Source organism: Panthera tigris, chromosome A3 (assembly GCF_018350195.1).
Source record: "Panthera tigris isolate Pti1 chromosome A3, P.tigris_Pti1_mat1.1, whole genome shotgun sequence".
In the NCBI taxonomy this organism is placed as follows: Eukaryota; Metazoa; Chordata; class Mammalia; order Carnivora; family Felidae; genus Panthera; species Panthera tigris.
Window position 1 is genome coordinate 31,587,740 of NC_056662.1, and position 27,670 is coordinate 31,615,409.

General features: G+C 39.0%; 1 protein-coding gene across 3 annotated transcripts in view; it reads right to left on the reverse strand.

Annotated features, from left to right (window-relative positions):
- GPCPD1 (glycerophosphocholine phosphodiesterase 1) overlaps positions 1-17,326 on the reverse strand; it is a 65,332-nt gene extending 48,006 nt beyond the window's left edge. For 2 of the 3 annotated variants that reach the window (XM_042980880.1, XM_042980878.1), the window contains exons 1-4: positions 17,143-17,326; positions 12,115-12,191; positions 9,502-9,598; positions 5,365-5,449 (exon numbers count right to left, since the gene is read on the reverse strand). In XM_042980880.1, coding sequence (XP_042836814.1) covers positions 5,365-5,449; positions 9,502-9,598; positions 12,115-12,163 — 231 coding nt within the window. In that variant the 5' untranslated portion in view covers positions 12,164-12,191; positions 17,143-17,326. The other variant, XM_042980879.1, reaches the window with a different exon arrangement.
- Between the last annotated feature and the right edge of the window lie 10,344 nt (positions 17,327-27,670).

Here is a 27,670-nt window from a genome sequence, read left to right on the forward strand (position 1 = left end):
TAAACTGTGATAGTAGGAACAGTAGGTACAAGTACTTCAGGATCAATGATCACAAGTTACTCAAGGAACTAGAGGGAATAAAGTGCTTTATTATAGTAAGTAAATAGCAAGAAGAACGTAAGATTTCTCATAGAAACCAGTGTTTCTAAAAAGCACAGAAAACCCTAAAATAGAAGACATGTACATGTGTAACTTTGAAGAGTAAGTTTGATACAAGGGGAACTAACATCTAGTTTTACTCTATGCCTTAGAGTTTATAAACTCATACAGTGTGACAACTAATATTGTCTTCTGTTATCAAGCTCTCTTACTAAAAAAAGAAAATAAAGCTTTATGTGTTAATATCTACAGCAATTAAAAAAAAAATGAACTATCAACACCTAAAGGCCTGAAGTACTGTTTCCTAATTTCCCTTTAATTAAAAAAAAATTGACTAAACTTATGTGCCAAAACCCTTAAGTACACATTTTAGAAGCAAAATTTCAAACTGTAACTTCATAAGGTATTTTACATTTCTCTTCTTTTCGCATCTTCAGAAGACATTTAATAAAATATAAAGAAGCAAAAAGAAAAAACAAATCATTCATTATCATACCACTTAGGGATAATCACTGTCAATGTTGTCATACATAATCTTCAAGCCCTTTCCTAAGCATACTCTTAAAAAGCACAGAACATATAAGTTTCACTCTATATACTGTACACTTTTAGATAACATTAAATACTCTTCTATATCATTTTATAGAATTTCAATATTGATGAGTAATAAATGTGCCAAATGAGAACAAATGAGCATGAGACAAATTAGGCACAGAAAATAATTAAACACAAGAGATAATTCTGCCACTTAAAAATAACCAGAGGTTGAAATCTTTTTTAAAACTTGCAAACTTTTGAACTTGAAAACTAAAATAGCATTAGGTATCCATTCAAATCATTAATGCTGGGATAATATAGCAAATACTTATTTTCTCTAGCTGAATACCTCCCTGTTTTAAGGGTTCACTTATGAACTGGTAGACTGGGCAGATGTTCGTGAATTTTTTTTTTAATGTGAAACTATTCATCTTAAATATGGTGAATTTCATTTCCACTAAATAAAAAAAAAAAAAAAAAAAAAAGGAGATACATTTAACCCTACATCCGCTAGACATTTTTTTACTACAACTTTTCCCTATCACATTTTTCTGTATTTGTTTTAAACATCAAACTTTCTAATCCTCAAAAGATGATGCAAATGTATATATCAAAAAAGGAACAATGTTTCTTAGCAATAAACAGCAGCCAGAAAGATCTAACGTATTCCCTTCCTCCATTCTTCTCAGTTCCCCTGCATGCCCTCCTTCCCAGAAAATACCCTCTTTGCTACAAAGATGGTGCCATCTACAGTCTTATAGAAGTTACTAAACCACAGGTGACTTCAAAGGGTGCCAGGAACATAATATTAAATATCAGCAGGGATAAGAAGTGGATAGAAGAGTTTGTTTTTGTATTAATTCAGGTGTGTGTGTGGGGGGAACTTTACAAAGTGTTGGCTACAATATCTACATTTAATCACGTAAGAATAGCCCTATGGATAAAATATATATGATAAAGAACATATTTTAATAATATGTTAATAACTCCACCCTCATCTGCTTTAGTAGCAAACCACTACTCCCAGCATAAAATAACCTAGGCTTGACAGAATGGACCATTTGAGGAGCAGTCCAAAGAGCTGATTCAACAGGTGACTTATTGTGTATACAAGCGTTCACACTACAAATCCATGTTGGTTGGTACAACAAAATGTTACAATATAGAAGAAAATCCACCAAGTTTCAAAATACACTGAACTTTCAAAATTGTTGTGACTACTTTATTAAACTTTAGAAGGTAATCTTAAATTTTAGCTTACTGAAATTCTTAAGAAATTTAAGACTTAAGCACTGGGAAATTAAAAATCTCAGTAATGACCCCAAAACATGCAATCTTTTTTAATATGCTAACTGTAATAAACTCATTCTTCAAGATCTTAAAAAAAAAAGAACAGTTCCATTCTGTAAAAGGCTGCCACAATTTTAAGTACTTTGGAGTCAAGTGTACGTGGATCTTTGAAGAAAAAAATAACATCATCAGTCCAAGACAGTATTCCGTTACTGATAGTTGTTTCATAATTTAGCATATATTAAATCAGATAGTTGCTGAAATGTTTCCAAACATACATATTAACAAAAATACCAATAATCTATTTCTGAAAAGAAAGAAAAAAGTATAATGACTGCTTTCTTAAACAGTGACTGACACCACTCAGCAATATCAAAAGCATGGAGAGAAACAACATGCAGACTGAGGTTTTTGGTCTGTTTTGTTCTGAACAAACCATGTAGCAAAATTATCAACTAGTCATGCAATATCGCTGCTTTCAAATATGAAAAATGCAAATGTAAACTTCTAAAACTTTATTGACTATTGTTTTTCCACATTTTGAAAAATCAAAAAAAAAAAGATGCATATAAAAAGGGGTTCTGAGCAATTTTTATCTATGATGGCAGAGGCTAGACCTATAGCTATTTAGTAATTATTTTTAATAAGACCAATAGGAAAATGGTCACCTATGGGTAAGTAAGCATGAAGTGAAGAAAGCGAGGCAGACAGACATTTCTGAGATGGTTCAAATTTGAGGTTAACAGGTGAAGGTATTTCACATCCAAGAAAATTTTATTAAGAAAACTACTATACAAAACAAGAATCTGGGCTACTGCAAAAATAAACAATCAGGTGCCTATCACAGATGATTCTTTTGTTACAGGATTTAAACAAAAATCTAGGGAGATTAAGAACAAAGTAAGAGATTGTAACGACCTAATTATGAGTCAACATTAACACCTATAAAAATCAGAAGCAGATGAGTTGCTGAAAAATAGCTATTTCCACTGAAATGAAGGAAAAATCTCTAAGACAATATAATAAAAAATTGGGTAACATTTCAGTATAAGGTTACATTCCTAATTCCAGCCACAAATATAGAGGGACAGACATGGATAAAAAAATGTTACATGTTCACTGAAAAATCATCTTAGGTGAAGATGTGAAATTAATGGACCATCTGCAGACTCACACCCGTGTTTTCATTCCAGGAATATCTACCACCTTTGTGTGCTACGTTTAAGATAATATTTTGATTTGTCACTTATGACATTATTTTAAAATTCAACATTATTAACATGTTATTAGAATTCTACAAAGTGAAAGAGAATAGCTAGCCATGAAAAATTGAGAGAAAAGGGATTTCAAGACTCTTAACCTCTAATCTAAAAGGAATATGCTAGAAAGAGCAAAAATGGACGAAAAAGCATGAATGGTAAAATTTTATTTATTTGCAATAAAATTTTAGCAATGGAAGGGACCTAGGAAATCTATAGTTCAAGCCTTTCATTTTATAAATTAGGAAACTGAAATATGAAGGTCAAGTGACAAGATCACAAGATTTCTAGCTTAGGCTCTACAAATGCTTGGGTAGACTACCTCCTAAAACTTGTGACTCAGCAAAATTAATCTCATTACTCATTTCAGATTTTCAATGTTTCATAATTACTTTGCTTTCCTATCATCCTTTATATTCATAAAATATATATCCTAATAGCTTGTATCATTTTACAGTTTAAGGCTCTTTGCACATTAGTTTTATCATTTGACAATGCACAATGGAGACAAAGTTTCATAATTATTTCTATTTAAAATGTTTCACTTTAAAAAGCGCCACCAACTTTTAAAAGAAAGGAAGTGTCACTTTAAGCTGGCATGTGGGAAAAAAAAACCCTGTAGCTATAATGCATGGGATTTTATGTAGCTATTTACTCTAGTCCATGAAAAACATACTTACCATGGCAGCCCCTGCATCACACGGTACATGTGTACACGATACAGAGCACCTACTTAAAGAAACACACTCACCAACACATACTGTGAACTTTTGCAAGTATTACAAGGGGGAAAAACTTGTTTTTTACTGTAAGCAGACTTCTTGCCAATTTTTTCAGAAAGGCAATTTGGACTGATTTGCTGCTTTTGGTTACATTTTTAATGAAGAGGAAAAATACTGTAGGTTGGCTTAATTTGATCCATGTTGACAATAGTCTTACTTTAGAAAACTACACCCAAAAGACTCATGATTTTTCTTGTCCAAATACCCCTGTAAGTAAAATTTAGTTGATTTCACATATTACAAATTTCACATACCAGGATCCTCAAATAAACCTTCGATGATACGAGTGTTATGACCTACTGTCCCTGCACAACTGTTCAATTTATACTAAAAAACTTTGCCACAATGCATAACCCCTATGCCAAATAAACGATCTTTTAAGTCATTAAAATGAGACTATTGTCAAGATAAGCCAACACAATGATCAACCATAATGTAGTTTTAATCACTGAGTATTTACAATATATTCTTGGAGTAAGAAACGTAATAGGTGCAAAAGACAGCTGAAGTGGCTTTGTCAGTTTTCTTTTCTGTAATGGTGGCTAAAAGAATGAGCTAACAGTGGCTGCTTGCATTTTTTCACATGTAACAAGTATTAAATGATCCCAAAGGGAAATAAAACTTTTAAAAAGGTTATTCCATGTTTTGCTTCCTAGACTCCTGCCTAAACCCCTGTTCACATGCAGCCCAAGTGTGCTCAAAGATAAAAATCTGAAGGAAAAGAATCCTTTCAGGAAATAAGCATCTTTAAAATAAGAGGGAAGAATCAATTTTTTTTTTCTTTTCCAAATATGAAAACAATCCCCAAATAATAAATCATTGTGAGCAAGCAGATTAGGTTTAACAGATATTCCAAAAGCCTTCAGAAAAGATCCTAATCTATCAACACCATCGTTGAAAAAATCTAAAGAGGAATGACTTCAGTTTTGATAGGAGTTAAAACAACGCAGCCACTGAGAGATGGCTGTTATGAAATAATTTTTTTAAAGAATTACTCAAAGCTGGCTATATATTCCTCCAAATGTATTCATACCACATAAGGATTAAAAAAATGAAACAAAAAGAAAACCCTTGTAACTGGTTACTAACAGGTTTACAAAAGTAACAGAAAATGTACAGCTACTGACAACATTCACTTATCATTAAAACCAATTTCATAACAAGAATACTGCAGAAGATACTTACTATTAGTCTTTTAAAACTCCACTGCAGACATCGTCTGCCTCTGAAGTGGCTACTTCCTTGATTTTTAGTACTAAAATATTATTAAGCTAGAGTTCTGTTTTCATTATTTGATCCAAACTCATATTACTTTGAATGTTTCCAAACTTAAATTAGTTGCTTTTGAAAGAAGTAAGTTTGTTAACGAAACTGGAAACTAGATAAAGAAAACATACCTTTGGTTCTAAAAAGCACCCTCTGAAGTAGCGGTACTGAACTGATACTCCTCTAGTGAGTACAATGGTTGCTTTCCATAACATGCTGTGACAAAAAAGAATTAGAGCAGCAGCATTAAGACGAAGCTAAAGTGCACAGAAACTTCACAATTCATAAAATCCCTCAAGCAAGGTCTGTGACCAACAGCATTTATTTATTCCCACACAAAATTTTACTCCAGGCCTACCCTGCGCCAGGCACTGGGAACACGGTGATGAATAAGGCAGAAAGAGCCCTATCTTCAAGCAGACTGCTTTCTTGCGAAGGTAGACAAATAACCAAACATACGCAGTAAGGCTGCTTGACCTTTCTGACATGACAGGAGGTTTTGGAGGAGAAGCCTCAATGAGGAAGAATTGTCTGACAGGAGTGCTATGTGATGAGAAGGAATCAGCCACAAAAGAGCCAGAGTGTTCCAAACAGAAAAAGTAGCCCAAAGGTGGAAGCCAGAGTCAGAATCTTCTCTGACTTGCCACCTATTCAGAGATGTTACAGGCCTAAGAGGCTTTAGGGCTGAGGCAGGCAAGCTATACTCATGTTCCCAACTGTCCCTTGTTCTGACTGCCCCGCCCAGCCTCTGGCTATTCATTCCCTTAGCCAAGCAATCAGTATCTGTATCTTACTTGTCTCAACTCAACGTCTTCCTCCGAACAATGCTACGCTAACATAGTCTATTGCTGTTCAAAAGTTTTGACTCAACAGTGAAAGAAATCACTACAATTCATGATGATAACTGACTTTTACCTTCCAGTTATAGACCAGTGGTATCCAAAGTGTGACCCAAGGACCATCAATATCACCTTGGAGCTTGTTAGAAATCCAAATTTTCAGGCCACACCTAGAGCTACTGAATTAGAAACTCTGGAGGAGGGTCCAACAATCTGTAATTTAACAACCCTCCAGGTGACTCTGATGATGAACACTTAAGTTTGAGAGCCACCGTCATAGGCCGTTACCCAAACCTTAATTCAGCATGAATAGTTCGGTGAATAAACAGCAACTCCAAACGTTCTTCCATGACACCAGATGGCTAGCACGGCTCCCCACCTGGCTCTGCCAAGACAGGCTTTAGGGCATTATCCTCACTCTGACTCAATCCTGGTTCCTAACAAAATATCCACAACCAGCTGTCACCCATGGTCAACAATTAGATTCATCTGGTAGCAATAAAATACATATGCCTTGGCTCCACCCTAGGAGACTCTGATTTCATAGGTCTGGGTGGAGCCTGGTCATGTGGCGTCTGATCAAACTTCACAGAGTATCTGAACACGTAAGGTTGGTTGAGAAGCACTGCTATAAAACGAGAATAGCAAATGCTTGGCATACGTGCCCCACTACTTTTCCCTGGTAAGCCTCAGAATCTTTTCAACACAGCACCCCAGGCAGACTCTACCAACTCTGAGGTGAAATTCTCTCTCACCTCTGCTCCAAAAAAATAGCAAATCTCTAATACTATTTCGTTCATAGTCAGCCGGACTATGTGAAACTAGCCCCATGTGTACAATAAAATTAGTGGGAAGCCTTGAAAAATGTGCTGGGCCCCTCTCTCAAGCATTATTTATTCCTCATTGCCCAGGGGTAGGATCTAGATGTGTATTTTTTAAAGCCCTCACAAGTGGATCTAATGTGCACCCCTGGTTAAGAACCACTGAATGAAAAGAGATAGGGAGAACAAAGCAATGAATTTTTTTACTCCATTTCCCTTAAATAAAGGTTGCAAAGTTAAAAATGAACCAGAACTGTTCAGTGACATCAAAAATGAACATAATCTGATGAAATTCAAGAAAAGGGAGGACACAGGGACAATGAGGTCTAGTATACCTGCCTGATTTTGAATAGCCCCCTCATATCCTGCCCCAAAATACTATAAAATCTACAAGAGCAAATAAACCACAAGTGACCCACATTTTCTGCATTATTAGAAAACAATACTACAACCTTCAAATTATCTTTAAGTTGAAAAAAAAAAAATCCTAATAGCCTGTAGGTATGGAGAGGCTTAAGAGATTCTAAAAAAAGAGGTACAGAGAGCTTAGATGCAGACCACACTGAGGCGGTACCTGGGTGGCTCAGTGGGTTCAGCGGCCAACTCTTAATCTCAGGGTCATGAGTTCAAGCCCTGCATTAGGCTCCGTGCTAGGCTGAAGTTTACTTAAAAAACAAAAATGCAGAGCACACTGAAATCCAAACAAACGCTCTTCTAAAATACAAGAATGGTGTCCAAGGCAAATGTCTTTTCTATCATCTTGTATCATCATCATCTTCTTTCCTTCATGTGAAACACTGTTTACCTACATATATAAATCAATTACATTTCAGTGTACTTCAGTAAGGCAAAAGTGGCTGGTCCCTTGAAGTTATGTAGTTAAGTGTTGTCTGTTCACATAATTTTGGCCAGGTTGGTGGAAAGGGACTTAAGACAGGTGACAGGGCAGCTCAAGCATCCAGAGCAGAGTTGTGTTTTAGGAACAAGTTCAGAAAGACATGAGGTTTTACTTCAGATCAGAATGGCTGATCTGAAACTGGAGGAAAAACCAGCCACTAAACAGGAATGAACATCTCATTCCTCTGTGATCCCAGTATTTACCAATAAAACTTCACTTGCTTTGGATTCTCTGTCTCCCTCTCTCTCTGCCCCTCCCCAACTTGCACTATTTCTCTCTCAAAAATAAACATTAAAAAAAAAAAAAAAAAAAAAAAGCTGAGAATTGGCTGAAAAATGTATTACACTAATGACAAATAGGGAAGAGTGTTTTATAGATGTTTTTTCTTTTTGTTAGCTTACATTATGATACTGTATTGTTATTTTCCTTTGCTTCGCCATTGGTGCTCCTCAAACTATTTGCTGCGAAGGACCAATTTTTGTTTGCTTGCCTGTCCTGCAACCAACACTTCTGGTCTATGTATCCAGTACAACAGAGATGAATCCACAGTGACATGCATGAATGTCCCAGCAATGTCAAATTGCTATAAACATTGCTTGCTCTTAATTTCTGTATTTCTCCCATAATGCACTGACAATAAAGTTTTTTCTCTAGCACTGGCCCACAGGCCACATTTTCAGTAGCACTGCTCGACAGGAAAACAGAATTTGAGCCTAATAATCACACAATCTGGTGCTTCTCCCTAAGGCCATTGTATGTGTTTGTATACTATTTAAGATTTCATATCTCCTTACCTCCCACACATAACATCTCAACAACCCATAACACTTCCAAATATCCCCAACTGAACAAGTCCCACCTTTATCGACATTCATGATTCTTTACTGTGTAGATGATGTGACCCAGGCCTAGAGAAATCAGATCTGCCCAAGATCACAGTTAACTACAGAACTGAAACCAGTACCCAGACCCTCCTTTCCCTAGGGCAATGCACCAATACACCCATGCTAAGTTTAGTGTTGTATTTAATATTGGTTGTGAATTCATTTCGGTATATTAGCTAACATACTTGTTCCACTCTCTGCTACAGAAAATTATTTTATAGGCTAAAGCAAAAATAAGATCTTTTATCAAGAACATGTACTGAGAGGGGCACCTAGGTGGCTCAGACAATTAAGCATCTGACTTCGGTTCAGATCGTGACCTCATGGTTCATGGGTTTCAGCCTCATGTCAGGCTCTGTGCTTACAGCTCAGCACCTGCTTGGGATTCTCTCACTCACTCTCTCTGCCCCTCCCCTGCTCGTGCTCACTCTTGCTCTCTCTCTCAAAAATAAACATTAAAAAATAAAATAAAAATATAAAAAAAAGAATATGTACTGAGAGCCAAAAGGTAATACCTAAAAAATGTTAAAAAGAAAAAAAAAAAAAAAGAAAGAAATAGCAATATAAGCCAGTTATTTAGAAAAATGGTAGTCACTACCAAAAGAACCAGCCAAAAGCTGAAAATGGTTGAGAGGTAGAAATTGAGAAACAGAGAAACTTGTTTGTTTACAACCAATATTGTACAACTACCTCACTCTTTGGCACATGTGAGAACTGATAAAAATTAAAACTAGAAGAGGAAACTATACGAAGGTATCTTATAACCCCCCTAAGTTTATAATGTGAATGTCACAAGTACTCTGTCAACTGTTGTCTTCCTGCTTACCTTTCACCTGTCTCATTTTCTGGAAGAAGAGCCACAGCATTTTGAGGATTCCAGTTTCCCAAAGCATCACAGCTTCCACATATGGCAAAAACTTCTCCTAAAGAAACAGAACAACCTGTTACAGTGGGATAAGTAAGAAAGTTTCAAATTTCAGTTTAAAGAAGAAAAGAACAGTCCGTTGCACTAGATCACCTGGATACAGAGTCCCCTTTAGCAGATGGAGGAACCTCACCAGAGACATGTGTTGGACCCTGCGTTCTTAACTTGACCTACCTCTACAGAACCAAAGCCAAAGAAAAGGAGGGATGTGTAGGGATGAACTATCCTTCGTTTGTTCAACTCCTTAACTGAGCCAATAACAAGCACCAAGAAGACAGAGTGATCAGTCCGAGTGATCAGTTCCTACCTTCAAGGCAGCTTCCAATTTAAAAAGGCAAATACTAAATGCATGTTAAGTATTCTAGAGAAATAGTAACCAGTATTTTCCAGGGACAAACAGTGGCTATTAACACACTAAATGTCAAGAAAATGATCAATGGGAAAGCAGAGATGTAACAACAATAACAAAAACTACTCAAAACAGACTCAGAGTGTGACAAATCTAATTTTCCTTACTAAAGTAATGACTACTGCTTTACTTGAACACTTATCATCAAGAGACAAACCAAAATACAGCTATTGCCTACATTTGCTGAATTTTGTATATTCGGTAAAAGTCTACAACTTCTTGGATAGAAGTATGAAGAAGTCTTTGACTTATGTATCAATACATTCTGAATTACTACAATTAAAATTCATAAAAGAAAAAGATGAACTGAGCCCAAGTGGACAAAGTTCAAGACAAACTCCTCCACATTCTGAGTAACTTCTAGGCACTACTCTAGTAAAACGAGAACTATAGTTGGGTTCAGCCACCTGCATGAGTACTCTGTAAGCTTGGATTGTCTAAAACTTAACTAAAGTTTCAAATGCGATAGTCCTTCAGGAGTTTTCGGGGTTCTAAATACATGTTTGTCAAGCACAGAGGGGTTACATATAGAGATTTCACATCAAAATACTTACCAATCCTTTAGGGTAACCAGATTTTGTTTTGCAGTAAACTTAGGTTATCACTACCCTCCCTGATACAAAAAGAAAAGATAAACACTGTTGCTAAATACAAATATTCCCTTTTGCACCTACAGATTCATCTACATTCACATCCGCCACTATCTTTCCTCTAGTCATTAAGATTGAGACCCTCATCAAGCTGACCCTTCTGTGGCTAATTCTGTGCTTGGTCCATTTGCCTGGTATACGCAAGCTCCTCCTCCTAGTTTAAGCTGCCTGTGAACAATTCCCTGAGAGAGTACAATACACTTCTGCAGTCTTCTACCCATAGAGAAGGCTCCACACTGGACTAGAGGTGAGCTCTTGACCCAAAGGAGCCAACGTATCAGCTGACTAGCAATCTTCAATCTGCAGAATCCTGCCCAGAGATGGAGCTTTACCAGATCTTCTTGGCTAAGACTTTGAACTTGGACAAACACACACTCTGTCAACTGCTCTGATGGCTGCTATACCAAAGATGCTGGATATACACAAGTGAACCATTCATTCATTCTTTGAACACATATTTTACACCAGCTCTGAGCCAGGTACTGTGTTAAGTGCAGGCACTCGGCATGAACACAAGGTCAAATTTTCACAGTGGTTACAATCTATCAATCTCAAATAAAATCGTTTTTTTTACATTTATTTATTTTTGAGAGACAGAGACAGAACACAAGTGGGGGAGGGGCAGAGAGAGGAGACACAGAATCTGAAGCAGGCTCCAGGCTGAGCTGCCAGCACAGAGCCCGATGCGGGGCTTGAACTCATGAATCGTGAGATCATGACCTGAACCGAAATCGGATGCTTAACCAACTGAGCCACCCAGGCGCTCCTCAAATAAAATCTTAAAGGTACTAAAATTCTGAATTTCACAGGGATCCTAACCTAGCTAAATGTGGGGTTAGAGTAAGGAGAGTTAAAGGGGAGAAGGGAGGTCAAAGATACAGACAGAGGTAATAATCTGAAAAAGCCCCCAAAAGAGGGAAGGAATGTAACAGATTTGAGAAATGGTCAGTTTAGCCAGAGTATATCAAATAAGGAGATCCATATCCCAGGCATGATACTGTTTTGATTTGCTAGCTTACACTAAAATTATTTCACACTGCTTTAATAGACAGCAAGAAATACAAGTAGCCAAAAAAAAAAAAAAAAAAAAAAAAAAAAAGGAACAAAGTTATCTTAGCCAACTAATTTTACTTCACCAACTTCTTGCACTAGCAAAACTTCCCTCATTTTCATAGTACTTAAAAATCATAGTCCAACTGTCTATGCAAAATTAAATACATTCACAGTTTTCTTGGAAAACATGAGACTAAGATATTTACTATTTGGGGAAGTATGGTTTTTTTTCCATGACTTTACTATACTCCAAGCACATTTCTGACATCAGACAAGCCCTAAAGGTATCTTCATCTAAAAATTAGGCTCATTGTATTAACAAACTCTATATTTAAGACATTCCAGATAAGAAAAATGCTCATTTAACTTAAAATTTTGTTTTAAAATAAAACTTTACAATACCTGGTAAAAGAGTTCCTCTTATTTCAAAGGTGACCTGAGAAGGTGTCATTCTGATGGATTTATTTTAGAATGTTGTGCTAGAAAGAAGAAGAGAAAACGTCATTTACAGTATATAAAAATCTTATCTCTAGATAGCTACCTCCAAGAAACAAATTAAAAACAAACAAAAAACCCAAAATACATCTCAATTGTGAGCAAAAGGTTTCAGAAAACTTACATATAAAGACTTTTTAAGAAGTACCTAGCAATTTTTAGGGCCTAATGTTAAAACCTAGTCTGTGTGTATGGGCCAGAAAGACTGCAAAACAGGTGTGTCCAAACATTTTTTTTAAGGATTCAAGATTCTCTTGTTAGAAACTTTCTCTTCTGATAAGCAGCTGGTCTGAACTCAGCCTATCTTTCCAGACCAGGCTCATGTTATGAAGAAGAAAAAAAAAGCAAAACAAAAACAAAAAAACTACAGATAGAAAAAAACTTGGCTCAAGAAAAGATTTCTACTTCAGTAAGCTTCAACTTTAATAACAAGGAAACAACTGAAGAACTTAAGTACCATTCACTGAAACAAACTAGTTATGTTCTGCAACAAGAGGGAGATTCTGCTTCTAAGTAACTAATAACTTAAAATGAAACACACCCCTCCCCCATAAATCATTCTTTTCAGATTTTCTTTGTATTAACCATAGGACTGTCATTACTCTAGTTCTATAGACTGGAATTTAGAGTCTCGACTCTGCAATCTATTACCAAATCCTGTTGATTCTTACATCCATGCCTATCTGTCTACAGTCTGAACTTCATTCAAACTCCTAAGTATCCGTTATAACCTGTGTTTTGGCTTCTAAATGTCTTCCCAATAATATATTTATGTCAGTTAGAATATTCTTCCTCATGTCCCTGGCTTGAAATTAGCTTGATTACTTATAGAAATCTAAACCCCTAAGCCTTTGATGTCCTATCCTCATTTTCTCTTTAGTTGATTTTTCATTACTTGGTTGTTTTCCCCACCCAAACCAATCTGTTTACTATCCCCTAATTTAAGTACCTGAGGGAAGATGACAAATAGATTTTTAAAAATATATACAGTATCAATTCTAAAATGGGTTACACAATTTATATAGAGAAAAAACCCATACTCTACACAAAGGTAGATCATATTCCACATAATTTCTCCAACTCCCTCTGAATTTCACCAATGTGAACCAATGTGTTCCTAAAAGAATTTCAATGGCTCTACTCTGCATCATTTCATTAATTTACCAGCATAAATGTTATTTGCATTTATACATTATTTAAAGAATCATAAGGTAATTTTCACAGCTATTCATTTTTCTGTACCCACCCCCCCCCCACCATGAATACATGCACAACTATGCGATGGGCATTTAATGAACACTGCTACTCCAGTAACTACACTTCAAAGTCAAGGTGGATCTATAGCAGCAGTTCTCACTAGGGACGATACTGCTGGCATCTAGTCAGTAGAGGCCAATAGTGCTGCTAAACACATGCAGTGCACGGAAGAGCTCTCCACAAATCATTACCCAGCTGCAAATATTAATAATATAGCTGAGTTTGAGAAAGCTGATCTATTGGGGGCTGCTATGAAGGTCAAGAATCCAGGCTCAATGTTAGCTACGTATTATTTATCATCCCACTTTCATCAATTATAAGACGGAAATGTTAAGCATATTAAGCAAGACCACCCGTCAGTGTCATATCACCTATATACAGAATTCCCTATTTGATAACTCTACTATTTCAGCTAGAAAACCCAAGACCGTGCGCTGGAGAAAAACCTGTCCTTGATCAAAATAATTTCTAAGATGCCTTAATCCACTTTCTGTGTCTAAGAATAAACAAGATCTATTTAAAGCATATACATCCAGTTCTAGCAAAGAATGTTCTAAATCTAAAAATAGCTCTACATTGTTACCCCCTCCTCAACCAATCCAAACATCTTATTAGCTCTCCTTTAACATGACATATCAATCTGAGTATAACTCTAAGAGTAGGAATAATCCTTTTCTAATAATTAAATAGTTGACTGAAACACTGCCATCTTACATTTAATTATTCATGTAATATAAAGAAACCTCAAGGCTAGCAAAAGAGCTTGGCTTTTACGTAACTGAATTAATTTAAAGACACAGCAAAAAGCCCCATCATCCAGCAAAACTGCTGAATAACCAACCTCAATCTCTACCTAGAATTGTTACTTTCACCCAGTGTTTACTGTCACAATTTTCAACTAAGACTACATCATCTCGTCTACATAATTACATAGGTGGTACTTAACTATTTTTGATCACTTTTAAATATCTACTTCAGCCAATTTTAGGGAAATCAAATATAATTATTCCTATATATTAAAATCAACAACTAGTACAAAATTACCTCTAAATTTCTACTGCATTAAATGGGGAACTTACACAATAAATTTAATAAAAGAATTCAACTGATTATTAAAACTGACTTTCAATCTTAAGGCTGCTTGTAAGAGTGGCCATAGTAACTTGTCTGTAAACAGCTGCAGTAAAGGTACTATACAAACCTATATACACAACCACAAAAATACCACCCAAAAAAACCTCCCTGGACATCACCAAAGCATCATTTTCCGCTTGGATTGCCAAAAGTCCTATAGTCTGGTTTAATTTCCACTCCCCTTCCTCCCACAATTTAATATCATACCAAATAAAAGCCTGGGGAGCTGCTCCTACACCAGTTTACTTGATCGTGGACAGAGGCCAAAATTCTGGTGCAGGACTGGCATGTATAATTTTGACACCCAGTTACCACCAAAACAGTGACGAAGTAAAATACTGTCCTGTCATGGAACGCAAAATTTACACACTCACCAACACTTCTTCTTCTTCCATACAAGCCAAAAAACCCTAAACCAAACCAAACCAAAACAAAACAAAAAAACCACCCCAACTTGGAGGGGGGAGGTCTTCCAGACATACACAAAACAAGATGAAAAATCCTAGTCCTTTTTATGTGTATGAGCTGACTGTAAATGTTATTTAACCAACTCAATTTGTTTTATATATAACTTCCATTTTGCGCTTTTTGAAGACAAATATAAAACAGTATTCTTATCTGAGATTTTGAGTAGCATTTAACACTATTTTAATAGTTTTTTAAAGACACAAGCAATTAGTAAAATATAACATTGCAATTTACATTCAAGAAATACTTCAGAGTTTACACTATCTGCCAAAATAAATTCTACTCTATTCTTTTTGTCAAATAAACTATCCCAACACATGATCTTACTGGTTTACCAGCTTGGGGAACAAAAGGGATAGTTAAGCAAACCAAAGGTACAGGGACATTTAGTTTAGAGCTAAATTGAGGTCATAGATATTTTTAGCTAAAGTGTGTTTTTCTGGCCAAAAAGAACATCTCTGTTTTCCTTCAAAAAGAAAAAAAAGCCATTTCCAAGTCTTGCTCTTTCTTAGACGCCAGCAGCTCTGGTCCTCATAACTGGCCATAAGGAATATATGAAATGCCTAGGTTTTTCAGAGTTCATTTCTGTTCACCCTGTCGTAGGATCCCCCCACTATTCTGACCCCAGTACAGTTGAGCCAATATTTTAATCCAACGTATGCAGACATGAATGGACTTTTATAAAAGAAAGCGTTTCTGGAGATTTCACTCAGGTTAATTCCTTGTTCAACTTTGTAAACAATGCAGTAAAACTTTTCCAAATGTTTTCCATCTCACTTGGTCTTGGTATTATTTCACGTATAACCCACATACTTTTCCTGGCGAAGTTACATACAAAAAGATTTGATTCATCAACCTACATTCTGTAATTATCAAATTTTACCCACTCTGCCGCTGTAAGACTTCTTTCGTGGTCACTATTTTTCTGAACACAACTTTTTCCTAAATCTTACTTTGTCCAGAATACTGGTTCTCCCTAGTCCTTAGGTCCAGAACAGATGAGGCCATGCGCAGGTTGACCTGTTTGCTTCATCCTGACTCACTCCTCATCTCCAGAACATCAGGAGTTGACAGAGGACCGATAGCTTGTATTCACTTCTTAGCTAAGTCACAACTGTCAGAAATGTAGCAAGATGGAGACACATGCAGGGGCAGCGGAGAGGGGAGCTGCTGGGGACACACAGAGAGCCCCACAGCACAGTATGAAGAAAACATCATCAGGTCGAAACATCCTGCTTGGTTGGATCTTGTTCTACGTTATCACTGCATCAGACGGCACGGCACGGCGGCCTCAAAATGAAACAATTCTCTACGATTCATGACTGAACGCATGCATGCTTCCCTTTCTAAGCGGGCAGTGGGGTAGGAGGGGGGCTTTGGCGCAGAAGTCATCAAGGCAATCCGAACAGCTCTGGGAAAAGTACAAATTTGGCGACAAGGTGCAGCTCTCCCAAAACTGCATGGACAGCACAGATGTCTATTCCTGGGACCTCTTCCCAGGACAGGAAGGCACTTTGGGGTTTTTTTTGGAATACAGCTGAATTACACAAGCATGCCTTCCACTATGCGGTTGGGCAATTTCAGAAAACAAGCAGCTGCCAAAACACCGGGAATTACTTATGGACGGATCGAGAGGTGGTCGGCGAGGGACACGCTGCGGGTTAGGGGTACGCAAACGGCTTCAGCACCAATTTGTGTTTCTTCGTTCCTTAAGTTCGTCTCCTCGTGGTGGTCTTACGCTCCATGCCTTCTGCTGCATGGAAGAGACTTCACACATTTTTCAGAGGGGAACTAAGCACCAGGCAGGCCAGCGGAATCGTGGCAGCAAACAATACAAGTCGAATAAACAGAGACTGCCCACCGACGTGCGGGCGCCAAGGTCCAGGCCGCTGTTTGCACACACACACCCCCCCCCGGGAGGGGGGTGGGCAGTGCCCGCCGGGGCCGGGGCACCCTGCCCACCCCTCGCCCCGCCACGTCCCCGGCCGGGCCGCCCTGACAGCTCCACCGCCACGTGAGCTGCCGCCGCGGCCCCCGTACCGAGCGCCGGGCCAGGCCTCTGGCGGCCCGCCTCACCTGCCAGGTCCGCGGGTCCGCGCCGTCGCCGTCGCTACCGCTGCGCCCGAGAGCGAGGGCCGCGGGCCGAGATGCCCGGCACCCGCCGTCAGCGCCTCGCCAGCGCTCCCCCAGGCAGCCCGCGGCGGCGCCGAGCGGCAGGAAGCGGCTCCGCTCAAACCGGTTTCAGCTGCTCCAGACCAAACCGCCAGGCCACCCCGCGGGGCGGGGCCGGAGGGGCGGCGGGGCGGGGCGGGGCGTGACGTCACGCCGGCGCCGTCCTGGCCAATCGGCGGCCGCGCGCGGGGGGCGGGCTCGCGCGTTCCTGGAAAGGGAATCGGCGGCCGGGGGCGGCCGGGCATCCCCGGAGTTCCCGCCGTGAGCATTTTCCGCAGACCTCGAGCCGAGGCGGGATGCCGCGCAGACACCCGGGCTCGAGACTTAGACGCGTTCCTTAGTCGGTTCCCGAAGCCGCCTTAGGACGACCGAATGTGGAGGCCGGAACCGCAGTTCTGAGTTGCATTTTTTGCCATTCAAAAGTGATGGAAATTAGCAGGCCTAAGGTTTTCTGGAAACTTTCTTTCGTTACAAAACAGCAAGCACATTTGGACCAAATCTTTAAAGTTGAAAACGAGAATTAGGTGACCTAGGATGTTTGAGCGTTTATATTACAGAGCTAGCAGCGTCACCTGGGAGCTGTCAAATTCGCATTCTCAGGACCTTTTCAGCCCTCATCTAACTTGCGTTTAACGAGATCCCCAGGTTATTTGTAGGCAAATTAAAGTTTAAAGGAACTTTTCCTAGAGCAAGAAAGACCCTCTCAGCAAACGTAGTACTTTTTTGTTTTCTGAAAAATCGACCCTACAAGAAAAAAAAAAAAAAAAAAGTGAAGTTTTTTTCTCTCCTTTGATGGTCCCAGAAATATTAATCAGCATTTGCCACTTACCTAACTTAAACTGCTACCTGCCCGGCATCAAAGTTAACCTCTGGTTAACCTCTAATACAAAATTACGTTAGCAGATTTCATTTAAATCAAGTGAGGTGCTGACAATTAAAGAACTACCTTTTTAGTGAATGTTGAAGGACTCTTGCAGTTAAGACATAGCTCCGAGTCGCAAGTTGGTTGAAAAAAAGCGTTTGTACCGGATAAACGCTAGCTTTAGAAAGTTGCTAGTTTTATAAATCAAATTGCTCACGACCACATTTGATGTTTGAGCTTGGATGAGATCCCAGGGCTCTAATGACAATGTCACCCATTCAGTTAATAAATAATTATCAAGTGCCTGCTTTGTGTTAGGCACAGGATGCAGTGGTTTTTTGATAGTGCTCATTTTAATCCCAAATTTCTTAAAGACTTAAAATTTCCTCCTAATTATGTACCATTATCTGCTAAAGTCTGCTATTGTACATTTCTTAATAGCTTGGAGTTTATATCATTTCTTTCTGTTGTGAGTCATACTTGAGCGATGGATTTCTTCACCCCAAGTTTGCTTCCTTTAAGTGTGTGTAATAGATCTTTGTTTTCCTGTAATCACCACTTAGTCAAGTTATTATTGGCTGATGTTCATGGTTCAAGTTGATGGACCCAGTCTGTGTTCCTTCCCTAAATCCTATTGAAATTATAGAAGCATTACATAGATTCGAAAGATGCCATCAGTGGGCTGGAAGTTGAGGAATTTCTACAAGATCTAAAACAAGGCAATAGCATTAGATGATTGGAAGAAGAATAAGGACAGAAAAACCTGGACCCACACAGGGGAAGAAGGTACTCCTGGAGATGCCACATTAAAAAACCTTGCTTAAAAACTCTTTAATAGTGCAAGATATTTTAGATTACATCATATATGCCCCATTCTGATTGAGATATTCAGGTAGAATATAAAACATTCTTTCCTCCTGCCACTTCTGTGGAATGTTATTATTTTTTAAAAACATCATTAATGAGATTGATTTACTCATTATTTCCAGAAGAGCTCCATATATATTGAATATTACAAAATATTAACATCTTATTTGATTACATAATGAAATATGGTACTTCATTCGTCTAAAATCAACACTGCATAATCTCACTTTATACTGTAATTTTTTTAAAGGTGGTGATGTCATCAGCTAGATCCCAACACCTGACCTTTACTGCCCACTTGCTTGTACTCACAAACCATAGTCTTGCATTTTTCCTTAAGCTCTTCTTTCAACTTACCTCTTATCTCAGGCCAGTGAAACTCAAAACCACCCCTCAGGTGATAGCAACTGCCTTGACAAGACCTCCCACTGGCCCAGACCACCTGCACCCTTTGAGCTAAACCCCAACTCCAGCCTGCACAGATGGGCCATGGAGTGACCTCTGGAAGGATCTACCATGACCTTTAACTCATTAAAGGTAAATCTCCTCCCAAGGAATGAGCCCCAGCCTCATTTACATAACATACAATGTATGTATATGATGTTTCCTTAAGGCGCATGCTTGACCTTATGTCCACCTCTACATCTGATGACAAAGCTTCCCTATGGAAATATTCATCATAATCCTACACAGAAGGTACCCATTCACCCTCTCTCGGGGAGTCATGGCTTTGCAAGCTATTCCAAGTGATCTCCTTATTTGCTGCAAATAAAGGGTTTTTTTCTTTGTGTATCAACTCAACCGGTGCAGTTTCTGTGACTCACCAAGGAGCCAACTCACGTTTGCTGGGTTAAGGTAATGATATTGATGGAAAAGCTCTAGATTTAGGGGCCAGACTTCAACTTGAAACCTACCCCTCACCATCTGACATTTTGAGTATAAATCATTGAATATAAATAACCATTTTTCATAAGTAATTGAGGACATCTTCAATTCAATTTTGACTAAAGTAACTTTTCATCTATAAATAAGTCATGTGTGGGCCCCATTTGGGGTCATTTACCAACCCCATATAAATGTTAGCTCTAATTTTCATATTTAGGAGAGTAGAATACCATTTGTAAATGTACATTGGTAAAACTGGATATCATCAGTGTCTAAAGAAAAATTACTACATGTAACGTAATTTAACATGATTACAACTCTAGAAGGCATCTATCTTATGGACTCTAGGAGACAAGACCTCGTAAAACTAAAAAGCACAAGTTATTTCAGAAAACGCTGAACTGAGCCATTTTGTTTTTATCCTCTTCTCATTATTTTTTGTCTTTCTAAATGCCTCTCGGTCTTGTGCATTCTGCATCAGAATGGATTCCCCAAGGGAATTCCCTTTACTGCTCAAATTGTTCAGCAGTCGACTGGCTATCATTTTATCATTTTAGTGAAAATACTGATGACTGTCCACAGAACGAGCTGTTGTTTTCAGGGCATATCCTTACTTTGAACAAAGGGACTCTAACAGCACTGCTACCACACAGCAGCCTCAAAATCCCAGCTGCTCACTGGAGGCTGGCAACACGCCAGAGAGCCGGGATTGAAGTCAGGAAGGCAGAGGTTCTTGGCAATAGTGGTGCATCTATTATGTGAATGATTTAGATGGGGGAGATTAGAGGCAATGATTCTGCCCTTTGTCTTACTCTTGACTTGTTGGCTTACACCATACCATTGTTATTTTTCCTATAAAACGAAAATGAGAGTGAGAACTTCCACTTGATTGCTTTTATCTGTGATAGTGCTATTCTGCCCTCCTGTAATCAGGCTCTCGAGGGCCGGGATTACGTATTATCGACCTTCATATCCCAGCACAGTGCTTGGCACATAGCAGGTATAAACACGCTTATGGAAATCACTGAAAATTTTAGGAAAAAGTATTAAGTAAGTTTATCAGTTCTAGAAGTCAGTATTTAATGATGAGCAATGTTGTGTATACCCACCGGAGAAGCAGGGATTCAGTTGCTATGGGTTCCATTGTATGGCCTCTCCTTGCACTCATATCACTCACTCGTCTTACAGGATTACTGCTCTGATTATCAACACTGACATTTAGTTAGATAACATTCTGACCTACAGCCATGGATATATGGCTCATACAGTGTTGGTTTTTTGGTTTTTGGTTTTTTAAATTTTGAATGCACACCCCAGCCCGACACAGGCCCCACCATTCCCTATTACTTATCCATTGTCCTCATCCTACAACTTCTGTCTTTCCTGGCCCAGATAGCCCTCTGAGTTTGGATTCCAAGGCAACCCAGCTGGATTATCCTAGTCCAGCGGGGCTCAAGAGAACCTTGTCTTCCTTTCATGGAAATAAGTGCATGCTATGGCTGTGTTCCTTATTGCATTTTCCTTTAAAAAAAAAAAAAAAGCAATTATAAGTCCCAACCCAAGGAGTATAGAGGGTGAGAATCATTCAAACCACTTGGGATTCATCAGCTTCACCATGCAATCAATTAATGTGACTGTACATAAAAATGCTAAGCCATCAAAGATTAAAGTAATCAAAATCGTTTCCTAAAGGAAAGAAAGAAAACTCTAAAGACCTATGAAAGTGATGGAAGCTAGAATTTTGAGGCCATCTTTTTCCTCCAGATTTAACAAACTACTAGGCATTTTTTGTTGTTTAATGTGAATAAGTGGCCTTCCTTTATTTAATACAAACATCATGTCTATGATTCATGGTTAGAGGACTAATTTTTAGTGTGTCAACCAAAGACCATCGAAATGGAAATTGTCTCCCGAATTATTGTATTGCCCAGCCAACTACAGAAATTGAGCATTGATAAATTCAACTATTTGGTTGTACAGATGTTTATTTTACTGAGTTTGGGGAGGGAAGTTCCAGGTAGAGAGTTTATTACAGAAAAGTTCTATAGGAAAATGGACTCAGAGTCTGAGAAAACTTGTCAGTAAAATCAGTGATTATTTCAGGTATCAGATCACAGTCCAGAGAAGCCACTGTCGACTCACCAATTCACTATTCAAAACATAGAATTACACTCAAAGCAGACACCCAGTGTGTAAGGCAAATAGCCCAAAATTGTTTTATAGGTAAAAACTCACCTTGGAAATTTTAAGGAATTCAGAGACCTAAGAATCCTGTAATAGCCAAAGATCTCTTTTTTGTCTTCACAATAGTGCTGATTTCACTGTGTGCCAAACTCAACCAAACCAAGATTCCCTCCAGGGTATCTATTCACCTCTTTGTAAATACTGCTGGCATATGTCGTCTGTGTTCTATCGGCCAAGTTGAATCTATAGTTTTAGAAATCTCCTTTGCCTGCTTCAAGTAATTCTCCACTTTTATGGCCTCAGTGCAAGATGATGATGATGATAATGAGAAGGGAGGAAGATAAGGAGGAGGAGAGGAAGAACAATTCTTAGACGGAGAAGGAGAAAGGGAGGAAGCAGGAGATTTATTCTCCATAGTCTGCTTCTCTGAATTAGATTCCACGACCTTCCCCAACTCATCACTCCTCTTTTTAGTGTCCCAATGGCTCCCCACAATTAGATAGCTATTCTTCAGCTATCTCCCACCTACCTCTCAAACTTTATATCTGACCCAAGCCACTTCTTTCCTTCCCAGTCATACTAAAGGATTCAGGACCTCCTCAGTCTAGAACTTTGCCATTCAAAGTGTGATTCTTGAGCCAGGAGCATTGACATTCACTGGGAGCTTGTTAGAAATGTTCTTGGGCCTCACCCCAGACCTGCTGATTCAGAACCTACATTTTAACAAGAACTCCAGGGATTCACGTGTACAAAGTTTGAGAAAATCTCTTACAAGACCCTTCTTCACTGGCCACCCACCCACCTACTTGAACCAATGTAAAATTAGCTCCAAGAAGCAATCGAGTGATCTGCTACTCATCTTGGAAGCATTATCCTTCCAAACATCCTCCTCCCTCCTTAGTTCTTCCTCTGTGGGTGTGACAAAAATTTATATGGGAGAAGTTTACATAAGCAAATGTTCCTCACGCCTGGATTGAACTCCAGGGAAGGTACTGGTTTCTGGTTTTCAATCTCCTCTACACTCCCCAGCTAGAGTAGAAACTCCTTGGAGTCAGGAACCTTATCTTATTTCTATTTTGAAGTCCCAGTACCTAGAACAATGCCTATAAGATAGCATTGATGGATTATGTTGCCTGAGGAAATAAAAGATTGCCTTCTAAAGCCCAGCCCACCCTGTCTTGTACTTAGACTCAGTCACCTAAAGGATCATCTAATCTTTAATAGAGTTTAAAGGGATTTCAGAATCACAGATCTTTAATCTCACAGGACTACTTAAATTTGGCACAGGACTGAGCACTAAACTCCTCCTATCCTGTTTCCAGTACACATTAGCTCCCCATCCTGGTTCTCGTACAAGAGATGCTGCCCTGAGCCAAATACTGGGACCTACCATCTTACGATGCCACCCTACTGCCACCACAGGCCTACACTGTGTGTAGCGCTTTAGTCCTTGAGGTCTGAGGGCAAGCGTGAGTCCCAGATCCCAGGATGGCCCCCTTTGACTCTAGGTCCAAAGACCTCTCCTAGCAGCCCATGCAGCAATCTGTTCCATCCCATCTGTAGTTCTGTGGCCTTCAACCTCCTCACTTTCCAAGAATCCTTAATAAGGAGGAAATCATGGAAACTTACCTGTTTCTGTGATAAGGGTTTGTAATACCCATTGTTGGAAGGATGTGAGGAAATGAGTGTTCTGGCATATTAATCCTTAACAGATTCATTGATAACCCTTTTTTGGAGAATATTTGGATCATAGCTATGAATAATTGAAGTGTGCATAGCTTTCAACCCACAAATTGTACTTCTAGAAATATATATTTACAAAAATACTAATACAGGCACATAAAGATATACCAAGAATATTCATGTAGCATAGCTTGAAATTGCCAAAAAGAAAAAACTCCACACACACACACACACACACACACACAGAAACGAAAAACAAAAGTAAAAAGTAAAACAATGTAGGGGCACTTGAGTAACTCAGTTGGTTAAGCATCTGGCTCTTTATTTCATCTCAGGTCATGATCTCATGGTTTGTGGGATTGAACCCCATGTGGGCTCTGTGCTGACAGCAGGGAGCCTGCTTAGGATTCTCTCTCTCTCTCTCTCTCTCTCTCTCTCTCTCCACCCCTCCATTGCTCATGCTCTTTCTTTCTTTCTCTCTCTCAAAATAAATAAACATTAAAAAAAAAAAAGTAAATCGGGGCACCTGGGTGGCTCAGTCTGTTAAGCATCCGACTTTGGCTCAGGTCATGATCTCTTGGTTCATGGATTTGAGCCCCACATTGGGGTCTGGGCTGACAGCTGAGAGCCTGGAGCCTGCTTCGGATTCTGTGCCCCCCCTCTCTCTCTGCCTCTCCCCCACTCGCTCTCTGTATCTCTCTCTCTCAAAAATAAATAAATATTTAAAAATTTTCAAAAAAAAAAAAAAGTAGATCAATGTAAACACCCTTCAGTTGGAAGTATGGTAATGGATATATAAGTGATACATAACTGAAAGAATGTGATTACTCCTTACGAACTGACTTGGAAAGATGTTCAGTCTATTTTTAAGTAAAAGAAAGCAAGTGGTAGGTGCATAGTATGATCCCGCTTTTTGAGAAGTATATGTTGATATATGTATATCTACAGAAATAGATGTTGCTATAGCACTTTTTTAAAAAATATAATTTATTGTCAAGTTAGCTAACATACAGTGTATACAGTGTGCTCTTGGCTTCGGGGGTAGATTCCTGTGATTCATCGCTTACATACAACACCCAGTGCTCATCCCAACAAGTGCCCACCTCATTGTCCATCACCCATTTTCCCCTCTCCCCCACCCCCCATCAACCCTCAGTTTGTTCTCTGTATTTAAGAGTCTCTTATGGTTTGCCTCCCTCCCTCTCTGTTTGTAACTATTTTTTTCCCCTCCCTTCCCCCATGGTCTTCTGTTAAGGTTCCCAAATTCCACATATGAGTGAAAACATATGATATCTGTCTTTCTCTGACTGACTTATTTCACTTAGCATAATACCCTCCAGTTCTATCTACATCGTTGTAAATGACAGAATTTCATTCTTTCTCACTGCCAAGTAGTATTCCATTGTATATATAAACCACATCTTCTTTATCCATTCATCAGTTGATGGACATTTGGGCTCTTTCCATAATTTGGCTATTGTTGAGAGTGCTGCTATAAACATTGGGGTGCATGTGCCCCTATGAATCAGCACTCCTGTATCCCTTAGATAAATTCCTCCTAGTGGCTAGAACACTTTTTAAAAGGCTGAAGAAATGCACAAAAAGGCAGTGAGGCTATGTGACATTGTTGCTTTTTTTTTCATTTTTCTCAGTTTTTCAAATATTAGATGTGAATATGTGTTAATTTTTTTATCATGCCTGAGAACAACAGGAAAGATTCTTTCATACACAAGCACACTAAACTACCAGCCCATCTTCTAAATACTGAGTTACGGTAACAAAGGAAACAAAAGCGAGACAAGAGAATGTAAAATTTGGGGAACAAAAGAAAAGTATCACTTCATGTTTCCACTGAAAATCCTCAGTCAACTCAGAGAGAGAACTGCCACCTACCAAAAATAGCATGTCCTTGGCATGCAAATCACCGCTCCCCCTCCTCTCCATGGTAAGCTTGCCGCACACACAGCCTGCTGCCCCCCTCAGAGGACAGGCCTTGCTGTCCTTTGCAACGTAGCACACAGCATACAGAGCATTTACCAATGAGCAGGCTTGGAAGAAACACATTAGCTCCCCCTAACTATGAATTTAGCTGACTCTGTTCTCTCCCCATCTCTCTTGCAGTATTCATGGGGGGTATAGTTTACAACCACCATGTGTCCCCATGTCCCAGCCTGTGGCCCCAGCTACATCTCCTTCCTTAGGATTCCCACTCCAGAGAGGACATCATAGCACACACCAGTGACAACAACATTATTATTCCGGCTCTAACTTATTTTAAAAAGTAATTTGCATACATCGGTATGCGACCTAAGCTCCCATGATGAACCAAACAGAATTGCACTCAACGATTGTTCAGATACTTCATCACCGAAAAAATATTTCATATGTTCAGCCTGCCCTTCCTAAGTTGTATGAAGCCAGAACCAGAATTCTGCACCAATGTTGTTATAATATTTTAAATGGGAATTTTTATATTTTAAGTTTTCTCCTTTTTTGCCTATTGGTACTTTCTAATGTTCTACAATGAATATTTATCGCATTTGAAATAGAGAAGAACTGCACACCAGGCAATGTGCTAAGAATTTTACATGCATTATTTTATTAAACCCTCCCCACCATCTTTGAGATCCTCTTATTAAACCACTTTGCAGCAAAGGAAACAAAGGGCATTGAGATTAAATAACTTGCCTGGTTCAGCTCCGCTACCTGGCTTCATCTAAACCCCTCATTCTCTGAGGCTTTCAATTTTATGGCCTATAAACCTAAGATAGCATCGACCTCATCAAGTATAAGGATTAAAAAAGGACGTCAACTGTGAAGGAGTTCTTCTGTGAAACACCCCGTATAAAGAAAACATCTTTTTTTAGGTTCTCTACAGATGTCAAGTATAACTATTAAAATAAACTCCTAAGCAATAGCGTGCAGGAGCTAGCTCACAAGTCAGTTGTAGACACCTCTTCCCAACTTCAAGTTCACTGTCTTTAGGGTGGTGACTGGAAATGAAGTCATGGTGGGAGTAAGAAACCAGCAAGGGCTGCAAACCAGAGCATTTCCCTCTGGAGACTTGGTTGTTGGATATTTACCAACACACCACAGCTCCTAGATTGAAAGATAATGGATTTACTGGTTTGGCTCAAATTCAGGTTTTATTTATTTATTTATGGCAAATGATTCATCACTTGGCTCTGCATGTCATGAGGTCTATTTTCCCAGTGCAATGTGGAGGAATTTCAAGAATGGCAAAAAAGCCCCAGAAAAAGATTTTTCCCATTTCAGCTGCTTCAATCTGATTAGAGAAACAATACACCACATACAGTATCTTTGGGTGTTGATGTGAGCTTTTTTCTTCTTTTTCTTTTGACTCTCTACCCTGCTTATTGGTGCCAGAAAGGGCCCAGATTAATAATTTTATGAATAGTCCATTTTGTTTGGCATATTTGTGCCTTGGAACAGCTAGTTCATTAATCAGGCTGTGTTTCTTCTGTGGAACCATATCTTGCAAGAATGCCTGGCATGGAGAAATTAAGGTATTTTATCAAAATAAGGCAGTATTGGTCAGCATTATTTTAGTGCTTGGTATTCAACCCTGGAAAGCTTCCCTTTCTCCCATGATAAAATATTGAGAGTTTCTCATTATGGCTGAAGAAATGAGAGACTTTGGGGTTCATTGTCCCCTTCTAAAAGCCAAGTTGCAAGTCAATGAAGATTGAGGGTAAGAGTCCTGCTTCCCCGTATGTCTTCAAGCCACTGGCCACACTCACTGGTCTTTCCCCAGTGGGTCCTAGACTGCCAGCCTTCCTATATTAGACACGTAGGTCAAACTGCCCCACTCAGAGTTACCCAGGCTGGGAAGCAAAGCTGGCCTCTGAGTGGACCAGAGTTAGACACCCGAGAGGCTTCTCTCAGCAACTTCGGCTAGCAGACTATAATAGTTTCCTAGGACTCCTGTAA